The sequence below is a fragment of the Neofelis nebulosa genome, chromosome 7 (assembly GCF_028018385.1).
Source record: "Neofelis nebulosa isolate mNeoNeb1 chromosome 7, mNeoNeb1.pri, whole genome shotgun sequence".
Taxonomy (NCBI): domain Eukaryota; kingdom Metazoa; phylum Chordata; class Mammalia; order Carnivora; family Felidae; genus Neofelis; species Neofelis nebulosa.
Window position 1 is genome coordinate 140,167,004 of NC_080788.1, and position 15,351 is coordinate 140,182,354.

The 15,351-nt window shown below is 36.0% G+C and overlaps 1 protein-coding gene across 8 annotated transcripts in view; it reads left to right on the forward strand.

Moving 5' to 3' along the window:
- Positions 1–15,351, forward strand: part of PAPOLA (poly(A) polymerase alpha) — a 61,780-nt gene that overhangs the window by 23,080 nt on the left and 23,349 nt on the right. For all 8 annotated transcript variants that reach the window (XM_058740242.1, XM_058740240.1, XM_058740244.1 and 5 more), the window contains exons 5-14: positions 486–595; positions 1,050–1,103; positions 3,974–4,085; positions 4,773–4,862; positions 4,953–5,091; positions 6,641–6,713; positions 8,038–8,158; positions 9,115–9,199; positions 14,152–14,205; positions 14,722–14,841. In XM_058740242.1, coding sequence (XP_058596225.1) covers positions 486–595; positions 1,050–1,103; positions 3,974–4,085; positions 4,773–4,862; positions 4,953–5,091; positions 6,641–6,713; positions 8,038–8,158; positions 9,115–9,199; positions 14,152–14,205; positions 14,722–14,841 — 958 coding nt within the window. The remainder of the gene's footprint in view (positions 1–485; positions 596–1,049; positions 1,104–3,973; positions 4,086–4,772; positions 4,863–4,952; positions 5,092–6,640; positions 6,714–8,037; positions 8,159–9,114; positions 9,200–14,151; positions 14,206–14,721; positions 14,842–15,351) is intronic.

The following is a 15,351-nucleotide window of genomic DNA, read 5'->3' on the forward strand; positions in this document are numbered from 1 at the left end:
CTTTGATTCTTGCCAGTGATCCTTTTTGAAGTTTATTCTATAGGTCCCATTTAGGGTCCAGATAGAGGCCTGTAAGTACCAGTCACAGAATGTGTAGAAGAAAATCGTGTGTGTGTGTGTGTGTGTGTGTGTGTGTGTGTGTGTGGTTTGCTAATGAACATGGCTATGACTAGCAACATCAGGATGTTGGGTGTATTCTTGAATAGTTCCCCCTCTTCACCATTAAAGTCCTATCTGAGTCCCCTTTGTTTGACTCCCAGGCCACCTGGGCCGCTATAAATAGGATGCTGTAGGAAAAAAGATATCCCATCAATTAAGATGACGTTTTCCCTATATTGACCAGTACTTTCTTTAAGGGGAAGGGCACATTTTTAGAGGCTCACAGGTATGTTAACAGATTCTCAACATCAAGTACTGCCATGATAAGATGTAAAATAATTTTCTTGTAATAGTAATTAGTGGTTGATGGGCTTAATTTTTTTTAGGTGCCGATATTGATGCGTTGTGTGTTGCACCAAGACATGTTGATCGAAGTGACTTTTTCACCTCATTCTATGATAAGTTGAAATTACAGGAAGAAGTAAAAGATTTAAGAGTGCGTAAATGTTTGGGGTGAAAGGGGAGGAGTTGTAAACATCAGTGAATTGAGTGAATTTTATGGTGTAGCCATCATTTATTGAGCTCTTGCAGTTTGCCAGACCCTTTCAAGTGCTTAACATGTATGCTTGCATTTTACTCTTTACAACAAGTCCGAAATCATAAATTTAATCCCATGTACAGAGTAGGAAATAAGGCAAACAAAACAAACATTAAGCGATGTAGCCACAATGACGTATCTGAGTGGCAGAAATCAAGGATTTGAACCTAGGTTTGTCTGATTCAAGAGCCTAGTGTCTTAAAGCTAGTTGCTGAGAACCTAGTCTATGTCAGGCATTTTGCTAAATTATGTATAAGCAGTTTCAAATAATCCCATTCACTTACAAGTGCTAAAACTAGTAAGGTCTAATCTGTACTTGCAGAGACACTGAGTTTATTTAATTTTCTTACAGGCTGTTGAAGAGGCATTTGTACCAGTTATCAAACTGTGTTTTGATGGGATAGAGGTAAGGCAGTTCTTGCTGTATGTAATTTTGATTGGGGTAGGCTGAAAGTTTATTTTAATTGCTGAGTTGGTGTGATACTAAAATTTTTGGGGGGGGGGGGGTGCCTAGGTGGCTCAGTCGGTTAAGCGTCCGACTTCAGCTCAGGTCATGATCTCACAGTTCGTGAGTTTGGGCCCTGCATTGGGCTCTCTGCTGACAGCTTAGAGCCTGGAGCCTGCCTCGAATTCTGTGACTCCCTCTCTCTCTGTTCCTCCCCCGCCCATGCTCTGTCACTCTCTCTCCTTCAAAAATAAATAAAAACATAAAAATTAAAAATTTTTTAACAGAATTGACTCCCTGTTCTTTGTACAATATCAGTTTTAGTCTTTTAAAAAGAGCCTCATGAAATTGAGAGCTAAAATATAGGCAGCAATAATGCAACATTGACTTTGAAATGCTTCTGTGGAACCATTTACTTGGTAGGTTCTCCACATGCAAATTTTATAGACTTTTAGTCTCATTAAGGCAATAACAATCTATTTTTGCAGATAGAACTTTGCCTTGACCTCATTTAAATGAAATATTTAAGAAGTTTAGAGAAAACTGTGACCTGATATTGTGTATGCAGAGATATTTTCTGGGAGGGGAGGATTTAGGAGTTCAAATTCTTGAGATGACACTCATTTCTGTCTGCTACTTTCCACATTTGTAGAGAAGGCAGTTGGAACAAAGCTGGTAAGACAGTGAAGCGCCTTCAGTTACCTGTGTCACTCCTGCCGTATGTGATGGTGCTGGGAAGCCACTGGTAGTCATAGTGCAGATTGTAAAATTCTGAAAACTGGAAGGGTAATACTTTATTGTTTACAAAAAAAGCGACTTCTATAATTGCTACATAAGATGCCCAGCTCCATCGTCCTTGAAAAGTAGATATAAAATGAGTACACGTTCAATGTTAAATTTAGGAAAGGTCCTTAATAAGTTGACATAAAATGTTAAATTGAGTAAAGGTCTGTCAGGTTTAGATAGATTTGTTGTCAGTGTTTAAGTAAATATAAAACCGTCTGTAACATATAGCAGTGCCCTGTTTTCCCCAAAGGAACGTTATCAAAAGATAGGAGGTTGTGTTTTGGTGGAAGACCCAACTCAATTGTGTAAACTTTTCAAGATGGAGATGAAAATCAAATAGTTACTCGAAATATTTAATGTATTCATTTTCTGTCCATACGTTATATAAAAAAAACAGTTTTAGGGAATGTGTTTACATTGCAACATTTTAAAAATCATTTTATCCTAACTGGTTTTTTTTAAGTTTATTTTTATCAGAGAGAGTGAGGGCGCGTGTGCGCCATGCACCAGTCGCGGAGGGGCAGAGAGGTGAGAGAGACAGTCCCAAGTAGAGTCCACGCTCAGCGCAGAGCCCAACACGGGGCTTAATCCCATGATCGGGAGATCATCTTAATGGACTGAGCCAGCCGGCCACCCCCATTTTATCCTAACTTTAATTGGCAGTCTCCTTGAGTTGCTTTTTGAGGTATCTGTTTTTGTAAGCACGTGATCATTATTTCTGTCTATATTGGAAGAGCTATTTGGATGTTGGAATTTGTTTCAATGGAACTTTTTTTTTAATTGCTTTTAATGTTTTTTTATTCTTGAGAGAGAGACAGAGCATGAGCAGGGGAGGGGCAGAGAAAGAGAGAGAGAGGGAGACACAGAATCTGAAGCAGGTTCCAGGCTCTGAGCTGTCAGCCTAGAGCCCGAAGCGGGGCTTGAACTCACAAGCCGTGAGATCATAACTTGAGCTGAAGGTTGTACGCCTAACCGACTCAGCCACCCAGGCACCCCTCATTGGAACTTTTATCCTGTGCCACGAGGAATTATTTATAAAAGTGTACAGCTGTTTTTCTGGTCTATAGGTGCATGTTTGAGTGATTTTTCACAATAAGCTCTTAAAATACTGCTTTTTAAATTGATACTCCGTAAGAGGCTTATTTTAGACATAGACAGCATCCGAAGTTTTAGAACCATGAAATCATGCCCTCAGGAATAACAACCAAATCCATGCTGTTTCTTCGTGCTCTCACCTCTTCTTGAGGAAAAGGGAAAAAGCGTTGTCCGTTTCATTCTCTAAGCCTTCAGAATTAGCTAGTGGTTTTTTTTGGGTTGTTTCTATTTAGTCAAAACTAAGTTGGGGAAACATAGTGTAATGTTACAGATATGTAAGTTCTTAAACATACGGAGCCCCCTTTTTATTGGCAGCTGTATTTGGGCTAAATGTAGGGATACTGGCCTTGTATTTGGGCACTGTATTGTTTCATATATGATCAATTCACAGTTCATATAGAGGGAGAACTAATAAACAGTTAATTTTTGCGTTAATGAACTTTAGTAAATAAAACTTAGTAAGCATGACTAAAATGACAAGTGGGTATTTATTCAAGTTCTCTTTCATAGTGCTATGTTTTAACATCTGATTAAAATCCCTGTGGTACAGGGGCGCCTGGGTGGCTCAGTCGGTTAAGCGTCTGATTTCGGCTCAGGTCATGCTCTCGCAGTTCGTGAGTTCAAGCCCCGCGTCAGGCTCTGTGCTGATGGCTCAGAGCCTGGAGCCTGTTTCAGATTCTGTGTCTCCCTCTCTCTCTTACCTTCTCCCTGTTCATGCTCTGTCTCTCTCTGTCTCAAAAATAAGTAAACGTTAAAAAAAAATTAAAAAAAAACAAAACAAAAAACCTGTGGTACAGATTCATGTTGTTTGGCCTTTTGGAGGCATTGTCATGTTTATGGTTGATGAGAAGATCCTGGGTTTAAAGAGTATTAAGTGTTTTGTTTTTTTAAAGAAATGCCTTAAAAATAGTTTGATGTATATGGAACGTTGAGTTTTGTTTTTGTTCTAGATTGATATTTTGTTTGCAAGATTAGCACTGCAGACTATTCCGGAAGACTTGGACTTACGAGACGACAGTCTGCTTAAGAATTTAGACATAAGATGCATAAGAAGTCTTAACGGTATGTTAAAACCCACTTCCATTTGTGTAGTAGCTGTTCTTGTCAAATATGAAATCGTTTTTAACTCAGATTTTATAATGGAGCTTTTTATAGCCATGCTATTTACCCATAGCGAGTCAGATAAAATACACGTTACTTAATAGCTAGACTGCCAGAGGGAATTTATTTTATTCACTGGTATCTTGAACTGTCAACGTGTTTTCTTTCTGGGACATTTAAAGACTGACATCTGTACTCTGTTGCTAGTGGTGTAGGTTTCACTGTATAACCGAATTAGTTGTGATGATGATGATCCTTTGTAACCTTTTCAGATGTTGTGTTTAAAGGGGTTAATTTTGAACACTGTTGTATTTACGTTGCTTGTTGCCTTGCTCTCAAAGAGTAATTCTTGGAAACTTAAGGGGATGAAACCCTTCTCAGCATATCTGGACTGGAAGACGTTCTAATTTATCTGATGAAAGTTTGAGATTAGGTAGATTATAGTTCAGACTCTTTGGTTTATGGTAATACTTGTGATAGGAGATACACGTTTTCGGTTTTTTATTTGCTTTTTAAATCAGTTAATGTGACTGCTTCTGTGAAATGTTTTTATTTAAGTTTGACATCAGTCTTAGAAAATTGAAAAGAAATATGGTCATTAAACTTTTGATGATTTAATGTTCTGTTTTTTCACTCCCTGTTAATCAGGTTGCAGGGTAACCGATGAAATTTTACATCTAGTACCAAACATTGACAACTTCAGGTTAACTCTGAGAGCTATCAAACTGTGGGCCAAACGTGAGTTCAGAATTTGTTGGCTAGCTTATTAAAAATGTTTAAACTTTTGTTCAACACTAACTTTTCTTTTTGCTTTTCCCTTATCAACAGGCCACAACATCTATTCCAATATATTAGGTTTCCTCGGTGGTGTTTCCTGGGCTATGCTAGTAGCAAGAACTTGCCAGCTTTATCCAAATGCAATAGCGTCAACTCTTGTACATAAATTTTTCTTGGTATTTTCTAAATGGTATGTGTTTAGATTATATTAAAATAAAATTGATTGTAGACACTGAAGTTTAGTCTTATTTCTATGACATTTCTGCAGCTGGTTTCAGATTGAAATTTTAGTTCATGATGTAGCCGTTTAGGTAGTCTTGGGGAGATCATATTGTGTAGAAAATGGCAAGCCTAAATTCCATTCCTTTTCCCTGGCTCTCCCAGGATAGTAAGGCAGGTGCTTTTTGTGCTTCCTTATCTTGCAAATAAACCCTGAATTTTAGCTGTCAGGTCTGCTAAAATCCAATGAATGGTATCCGTTTCAGGAACTTCGGATAAAATTTATATATACCACTTCTTTTACTCTTTGGATTCTTCTAAACCTATAGGTCATTAGTTTTGGGAATTGTTTTTTGTTTCAGTTGCCCACTTATCTTTGGCAAAGCATTAAAAATGTAATTGCATATAAAAAGCTTTTAAGAATATCTATAAATGTGTAAAAAATGGCAATTTGTCATCCCTCGGAGATTAGTCATTGACCCGGGAGAGTTTTTTTTTTTTCCCCTTAAAGCTTCCTCATTTCATTATGTTCACATTTGTCAACCATTATTTCTTTTAGAAAAGTAAGATAAAAAATTATTGCCAATTCATATTAGTTGCTTTGGCCTAAAAGATTCAGTTTCTTGATTTTTAATCAAATTGGTATCAGAGATTTGTCTTCCCACTCTATACCTACGAACCCCTGTACCTACTCCCTCTGCAAAAACAGTTCTTTTTAGTTACTTTTATAAAAATTTGAGTTATTGGGAATATAATTTAGAACTATGCCACACTTTTCAGTACACATTCTGTTATTTACAGATTTGATAGCACTTAATCACATATAATCAATTTTGAGGAGATTGACTACAGGATGTCAGGATTTCTGTAATGTTACACATGCATAGCAAACAATATTTCTAAAAAGCTAAGCTTGATACTAAGGGTGGCAAATGTTTTCCAGTTTTTAAACACTTCCATAAAGGACTGAGGTAGCTAACTCATAGAATGCGTCTTGAAAACAACGTATTTGCGTCACAAGGTTTCATTACACATACTCATGTTAACAACTTTTAAGTCGTGAGATAGAGAAAAATTTTCCAAATCAATTTCTGTAATTATTCATATTCCTTTGCCCAAATGAGTGAACTTTTTCATCCTCACTTGTCTTTGGACATAGCTAGTATAAAGAGAGGATTTTTATCTTTCAAGAGGGATTGATCCTGTTGAAGGTTGAGGTGAACACATCAAATGTCCTGGGATAGTACTAAAAAAAGAGAATAGCGCTTTATCAGTTCTTGGAGACTCAGAGATGTTTTGACTTCAGCCTAAGAAAGCTACCAAATGGTTTAAGTTAATTTCATAGAGGAAAAGTATTTTGAGTGGTGTTAACATCAACAGAAAGGAGTAAGAGATTATATATATCAAGAGGGCAAAATGAATGAAGAAGGATCACATTCACAAATGCTGTATGTTTAACAAAATACGTTTAGATGGTAATATCCAATAGTCTTATCAAGTGCTACAATCTTTTTAAACAGGGAATGGCCAAATCCAGTGCTATTGAAACAGCCTGAAGAATGCAATCTTAATTTGCCTGTATGGGACCCAAGGGTTAGTGTATTATTTTTTCCCCTACAAATTCGCACTGTGCAATAACAAGTAAAAATCATCTGCATAATCTTCAGGGAGACTTCCCATCCTTTTACGTATGAGTGGACATGTCCGTATTACACTTTTTTTTTTTTTTAGATAACATCAACTATAATTGTCCTCTGATGTGAGAAGCATAATTATGTACCCTGTAAACTCCATTTAATTGTACATAGTTGATAATATCAAGTTCACTAACATTTTAATTTATTCTATATAGAACTACCTTGTAAGTCAAAGTTGTGTGGGCATTTGTGCTTAAAAAAAAAAAAATAAAAGATACTCAAAATCCCTGTATTTTTTTATTTGATCTAAATGTTAAAATTGGGTTGTGGTAGGAGAACTGTCTAATGTTTACGTGTGGCAGATAACTTCTAAGCAGTATCGCTCTGATTATTATGATGTAATTTTAAAAATTGGTTGGGATATTTCAGATTACAAAAACCTGGTTGGGCTAAAAGAAGAGCTTCTTTCTGCTTTATGGGAAATTACGACCTTTATCACTTACTCAGTTTAAATGTTAACAAGCAATTTTTTAATTGATAAAAGAAACATAGGTTTCAATAAGACTTTAAGGTCTATAGATTCGATTTTCTACATTAATTTGCTGTCTTATTGCAGTATTGAAAATAATGTCAGTGTTAAATTCTGTTAATTACATCAAGCTATGTATTTTCAAGTTTTCCAAACCCCAAGCATTTAATTCTGGAAGGATGTGAGTTTACCATTTCCTTTGTGGAAATATGTCACGTATCATTAGTATACAGATTAAGTTATTAAGTCATTTCATTTTTTTTCTTAAAATGGTACCACCATGGGTAACCTAGTCTCCGCATGTGTTAATAAGTTTATACTTCCTTTAAGTTAACGCTACATTAAAAACTACGTTTCCATCTTGTTTAAAATTTGTTTTGCACAGAACACCGTTAGGACGTTTCCGAAAAGTATAATTATGTGTGCATCCCCATTTCTGTTGTTGAAAAAAGAAAAACTAAACATCAGTAGATGCCCAACTAGAACTTTTTTTGCTCGACAGGTACACTGTTTAAGGTTGCCAGAATAGTCATGCCCAAATGATTGAAGCAAACCTTTAGTTTAGACCAAATCTCTGATTCTAGAAAGAAATTTCTGTAAAAACAATGTCTCCTTACATGGTTTTTCTTTCTCAACTCCAGCTATGAGTGAAATAAAATTTAATCATTGGTTCAGTTTAACAAGGGGTAAAAAGTCCAAGTATCTGTTGCATATGTACTTGAAGAAACTGATTGGCTGTTGTTGTATGTAGGTAAACCCCAGTGATAGGTACCATCTTATGCCTATAATTACACCAGCATACCCACAACAGAACTCCACGTACAATGTGTCCGTTTCAACACGGATGGTCATGGTTGAGGAGTTTAAACAAGGTAAGTGTTTATCCTTATGCTCTCCTTTATACACGAAGGATTTGCATACCATTGTAGACCCAGTTATACAGTTGAAATTGAAGAAAGCATTCACTGCAGTGGGTTTTGGTGTTTATTGATTGATTACGGTATATATTTGAGAAGTGACTTGAAAAGCTCCATTCAATTCCTTTGAGGCAAATTATGTTTGATTATATACTGGAAAGTTAACCAGTTTAAAGCTGTCTCCTTGGCTGTGCCTTTACGGGCTGCTTTAGTGCCATACCATTGCCATGTACAATTTTAAATGCTACCAGTTTGTCTCCACTGCGTGACGTGAGAGATGCTTTTTAGCAGGCACTGTGTATACTTGGAAAGAGCTTTGAGCGGGATTGGGGCCAAAGTGCCTGTTATTTTGCAAAAACCTCTAAACTTCCATTCGCAGCAGTACTGTTAATTTCATTGCCTGAAAAGGTCTTTGAGGGAAGTAGCTCAAACAGGATTGTTTGATTTGCTTGATAATAGTCAAGGAAACAGAATTAGCTGTACCACTACCTGCTTCAAACTCAGAAGTGTAAGATTCTTTTCTGTAGTCTGAAGAGGCTCTTCATGGGAGGATGTCGCTTAGGAACATCAGGAAGCTTGTTTTTAGAAAGGCAAGAATCAGAGCTTTGGGGAAATCTTTCTTTCTTGGTTAACGACAGTGCTTCAGTTTTTGGAGAGAGTCATCCTATGAGCATGGCGTTTAGAGTAATGGTAATTTACCAGAAACCTGGCTCTCAAAAAATCCTCCAGCTTTTTGAAAAGTGTGTATGTATGTAAGAATCTCTGTGCTGTAAAGTCGATAGACCAAAATTGCTATTTGTTAAAGTTATGATTTTAGGATTATAGTGAATGCATGTGGTATGTTTAAGATCTTTAAAATTTTAGATTGTTAGACCGAAGCATGCCAACATTTTAATATGTTTTTAATTTAGGTCTTGCTATCACAGATGAAATTTTGCTGAGTAAGGCAGAGTGGTCCAAACTTTTTGAAGCTCCAAACTTCTTTCAAAAGTACAAGTATGTATTTTAAGGCATGTCAGACATGTTACTCTCTTAAGTAATGGTTTAATGGTAGCATATGTGACCTCTCTTCTTGCTAGGCTAATGTAGTTTAAATTTTCCTTCCTGTCACAAAGGTTGTACTGATTTTAGTAAACCCCTTAGTTTTTCTTTGTTGAGGTGAAGTGTAGCCCCTACCGTTTGCTACCTGGTGTAACCCAACTCCCACGGATGTAGCAACATCCATTCCGTAGGCGTCTCAGTCGTCACCTGAACTCTCAATCTGTATGCTTTGGCAAAGGAGTGAGCAGTTGAAATCTGTAGTTACTGTTCTCTCTTAGGAAACTATTTCCAGCCAGCTCTGGAAACTTACCATTGAGATCCTATATAAACATAGGCAGAGCTGGTAAAATGTCAACATAGAGTCAGGAAAGGGTTTCCAGTAGGTAAAGCACACGATTGGCCTACCGTTTCCCCCTAGTGTTAATAAAGCCCCTTCCGACATTGCTACAAATAATTTTCTTGGGATCTAAGTGGGTGTAATATTTTTTACTAATGGTTTTAATATAATGATAATACCATAGTACAGGTTAAAAGCCTGATTGTGTTGGTTTTGATGAAAATTGTAAGTTATAATAAATCTTACTTTTTAAAACAAAAAAAACGGACTTGCACTTTTATTTGCCCTGAGCTGAAAACTTGCCAAAGTCCCACTTAAAAATTTTTTTTTCTTTAATGCTTGAAACTTTCCTGACCATTTGATCTTGTGTTGGATTGTGTTTTGTAATAATCTAAGCAAGGTTGCTTTATGCTATTTCCCCAATTAAAAACAAGAATGATGACCTTCATGATGTCTCTGTGTTTTGTTTCTGTATCTTTTGCATGAAAAAGCAATATGGAGCCAGCTTAATTGTTGTGTTCTGGGAGCACTGCGTTGTCAGTAAAAAACTTAAATAGCATAACATTGAATGCTCATGTTTATTATTCCCCATAAGTTTGTGCTTTTCCATTTGGCAGATTTTTTTTTTTTGTTTTTTTTTGTTTTTGTTTTTATTTTAACCAATGTTGAGGAAGTACCTTTTGAACATTTAAACTAATAAACATATATTCTGATACTTTAAAAACTACAACATCAAAGTACTTAATTACTTGTATGGAGAATAAGGAAGAAACTGGTTTTGTAGAAAAGTATCAGCATCTCTTAATCCCTGAGAATCAAAGACGAAATTAGATTCATTCTTCCTATCACTTCCTGGTAGAACTCGAGGTGGGTAGAATGAGATTTCTGAAATGGCTTCCTTCACTTGAAGAAAGATTAATTGTTGAAATTGAAACCTTGATAGTGTCATCTATTTGAATAAATTTGCATTACTAGAGCTTTGAAGGTTTTTTTTTTTTTTAAACCTTGCTTAATCTTTTTTCTTTTAAAAGTTTTGAGCTGTCCTTTAACTGACACCAAATGGTCCCTATAAGGTCTTCAATGGACTGATTAAAAGGTTACAGATTATTTACTGAATTCTCTTGAAACAGATCATTTTAGGTGATCAAAAATGACTTCAAGCATGATGAGATATGAGGAAGTAGCAACAAATAGAAGGCATTCTATCAGAAAAATTTAAATTTTAGCTGTGAGTCCTGGGAAAACAGATTTGAAAGCATGACAATAATGGGCTGGTTTCATCTTCCAAATCCTATTTGTATTTTTATCTTCTCCCAAATGTTCTTCTTTAGAATAGTCTAGTGCTTACTATCATTAGAACGTGCAGGTAGTCACAGGTTTGAAGTTTTCCTTTTAACGTAGCACGTGTAAGACCCCCCAAGTGGGCTGTACAACTGAATCGAAATCCTTAGTTGTCTCTTGAGTCAGAGTTGGCTTAGTGTGTCCTGAAACCAGGGCCGTTGGTTATGTATTGGATCTTAGGTTGTAATATCCCTGCCTGTCGTTCTTGGAAGGGTGGGAACCATGGGGGAAATTTCATTTGTCTTATAAAGCAGACAAGTCCATCTTCCAGATGATCTCAGTGTTCTTTGAGAAAAAGGGATAACCTCGCTCTGTTCAATTTTAAATAGCTACAAGAAGATAATTCTCATGTTTTTCCTTTAAGATAATTCAGGTTGACACATAGCAATAAAGGTAATCATTGTTGACATAGGAAATGTGAATACTTCATTCAGGTGTTCCATTTCAATTGGAAAAAGGAGGAGAGGTAACAGGGAGGGGCCAACATGTTCTCTAGGGCGTAGGATTATAATTTCAAGGTGTATGTGTGAATAGAATAATTAGCCTTAAAATGTTTTAAAAACTTAAAATACTAAACTGTAAACTTCTGTTTCTGAATTAAAGATGGAATTGTGAGGAGTTTTCTCTAAGATGATTATATTTTTCAGTGCTGCACATATCTGAGCTGTAGTTTACCTAAGTACAATATTCTGATGAAATGGCCAGGAAACCTACTTACATACTATATTTTGGTTGGAAATAGTTATTAGGTAATAAAAGCAACTAAATTGTTCTTAGGAATTTTTAAATAGGTTTCAATTCATTTGGGATACATTTTGATAGTGGAAAAAAATTTTTTTGGGGGGGAAACATACTTTAAGTTTGGGTCAAGTTAATGACCATTGCATTAAGGCTTCAAAAGTGTCTCCTGAAAGCATTTGAACATCTTAAGCAAATTATAGTAGCAGTTGGAAATAGGGCATCACATTCTTTAGGACAGCAATAAGAAGATATATGTAGTCTAAATTTTGAAATACTTCTTGGTTTTTCTATTCTCTGGTACAGATCTTAGGAATTGAATACCAGTTTTGGTTTTTAAAACTTTGTTAACAAACTCGGTTGGGATTTGGTTTCTGTTTCTTAGTTGGATGAGTCTTTGTTTTATAAATGGATTCCTAATGGCAGGTTATTTCTGTTGAATGTAATTACTGTATTTAATATCTTCTATTTTAAATTTGCTTAAATGTGGCTGAGTGAAGGATGTAACAAGAGTAGATTACCACGCCCCCCCCCCCAGCATTGCAATAAGAACCAGTTTGAACTCTTTAAACTTTGAAATTTTAAACTTTAAATTGCCAACAAAATTATGTTCCAATGGATTGTATGTTTTGCCTCTGTAAATAGAGAACATTTGTTGTACTGAAGACTAAGGCGGTGATTAAGAACATCCATTTTAATAGTGTTGTAAGAGTAGTTTAGAGACTGAGAGTTTTGTCCCCTGTACTAGGTGAATGCAGACATCTTTGCTTTTTTTGTTTTTGTGTACATGCCTGCTTTTATAGTTTGTTGTCTCCTGTTGTAAGTTGTTAGACTTCTGTGAGCTCTTTCTCCATCTTCTCCCCCCCCCCCACCCCCCCCCAAAAACTGTTGCCCATTTCCAGTCTCCCAGGGACTGGAAATAAGGTGACTGAGCTTGTTAGGATTTTAGTGGACTTAAGAGCATTTAAGGGCTCTGAGTGGGTTTCTGTGTTCGTAAGATGCATGAGCTTTTAGTGCTTTTATGTGACTTTTATTAACTTATTTACTTAGGCCATCTGTGTTTGTCCTGTTTGGTTTGATCCAAATAATGCAGAACAAAGTAAACTGGTGGTGAAGGAAGTACTGGTCTGTATGGTTTGAGCTGCATATTCACGTACCTGTCTCCGTGTTTCCACATTTAATATGCTGCCTGTGTTCCCTTAAGTTTATAAGTACTTGAAGCCAATTCATTTGAACCTCACAGTTCCCCTGCCAGTAAGAGGGGTTATTTTTCAGAGGACGCACACAAGTCTCGCACCTGGGTTACATAGCCATGAAGAATCGTGACTACTTTTTAAATACTTAATGAGCGTAAATAATAAGCAAACAAATGGAATATTTTAAGGAAGAATGGTTAAAAAATGTTTTTTAACTTGCCAAATTTTCTCTATCCCCTGCCTAAATGTTTTTTCTCTCTCGCTCTTTTTTTTTTTTTTTTCCAGATGACTAATTTGAAGTGGGGTTAGTACTTTTTTTTTTCCTGGCCTAGGTCAGGCCCGAAAATCTCATTCGTCAGATGTGAACGATAAGGGGTTCAGCCTTTTAAAAGAGTAAACTAATTTAAAAATTTTCATCATACCCCAGCTTTCCAAACTAGTAACTATCCTTGGTAATGGTGTGAGTTTGCTTTTTTTGAGGTAGTTTCTGGTGAGAAGTTTGGCTTCTAGCACCTCTGAGATGGGTTCTGTAGAAGAGTATATTGGATGAAAGTTTTTTGGTATTATAAAATTATATGGATTATACTCTAGTTGTAAATAGTTTGATTTAAAAAGATTAAAAATAGGTATTTAGTTCTGATGGTATTTTGTGAAATGAAAACTTGCCTTTTCTCTGATGGAATTGGACTCCGCATAAAAATCAGATTTCTGTGTTGATCTCACGTTTGTGAAGTCTGCTTTTTTTTTTTAATAGAAGTTTACACTCTTCCTTGAAAAAAATCCTGAGGCCTACCTTCAGTATTCAGTTTAATTTTTGCTACCTTTTAATTTGAGTTAAAAAGCATGATGTGTTTGAACTGTTTTGAACTTACTGGTAGAATATGTGTATTTAGTGATCCTGTTTTTGTGTCCAAAGCCATGGTGCGTTACTTCAATTAAAACAATTTTGTCTTAATATATTTTAGTGAGCAGCTTATAGACAGAAAGTACTCCATCGGAGTCTTTGGACCAAACCCATCAGTTCATGTTTATTCATTGTCCTTGAATTAAGCTGCTTTGGGGTAATTATTTATAAAATCACTCTTTTTTTTTTTTTTTAGAAGAATTAAACTCACCAATAGTTAGAAACTTGTGAAAATTAGCTTTTATGATTTTATGGACATACTGAGATTGCGATCCCCCCTTGCTAAATTGATGCTGATCTGTAACTGTCGCAAAGCTATTACATTATGGTATTAATATCCAGCACAAAGCAGTTAAATAAAATAAATAGCATGTTGTCTTTATCTCCAAAGGCATTATATTGTACTTCTAGCAAGTGCGCCAACAGAAAAACAGCGCCTAGAATGGTGAGTATAAGATTAGACTTTACAGAAAAAATAAGCAAAAATCGGATAGCTACAGAGCACAGTAGGAGATGGGAGAAGGTTGTCCTCCCATCCAGTTTGGTTTGATTCATAAGCCGAGCTTTACTACTTGAAATGGAAGTAGAGGAATTTGGGGATCCATACACCATTTCCGTTTTTATTTCCCTTATGGAGATCCACGTATCATTAACTGTATGTTTAAGGTGCTTTGTTTTAGTGTCCTGATTTTTATCCTTTAAATATTTGCGGGGATGTCTTTTGTAACCTTCTTAGTTTGAAATGTGGCTTGGTTCTCCTTCCTCAGTTTTTGCATCAGCATTTTTGGTTAGAGCATGAGACTGGTTTTATCTGTGGACGTTCAGATGGTTGAACTGCTCTCACGTGTTTAAGTGTGAACTTCCTATTACTGCCTTGCATAAACATACTTGACTTTGTGCATTTTATTTTATTTTTTAAATTAACCAGAATTTTCATTAATACTAAGTGACATTTGTTCAGGGTGGGCTTGGTGGAATCAAAAATCCGAATCCTGGTTGGAAGTTTGGAGAAGAATGAATTTATTACACTGGCTCATGTGAATCCCCAGTCATTTCCAGCACCCAAAGAAAATCCTGACAAGTAAGCAGTCTTCTAACTTCATCTAGTTTCCTCCTCTCCCTTTCAGCTTTTACTCATAGAAGCTTTTTATAGTCGATTTTTAATAACTAGAGTCCTTATTCCGTTGATCAGATAAGGCACAAAACCAATTTGAGATTTATAGTTTAGGTTTTCCGCATCAGAAACCTTGAAGAGAAAAACTATTTCTTGAGAAAAATCAATGCTAAAATAAATTGTTTTCTCTGATAATAGTCTAATGATGAGGTACCTATTAACTAATTAGAGTTCAAATTATGCAGATCTGCCTTTTAGCATTTCTTTACATTTCTCCCCCCCCCCCCCACCCCCCACCCCCACCTTACTGTGCGGTGCTTGTTAGAATAGCTGCTATACTAAATATGTCTTGCTGTTTATCTTAATTTTTTAAAAAAGAACATGCTTTCATTTGACCTCGCAAAAATCCGATTTGTGATGGATTCTGGAACATTGAGAAGATCTGTTAATAAAAGGCTCATGTTTTTCTTTTAAGAG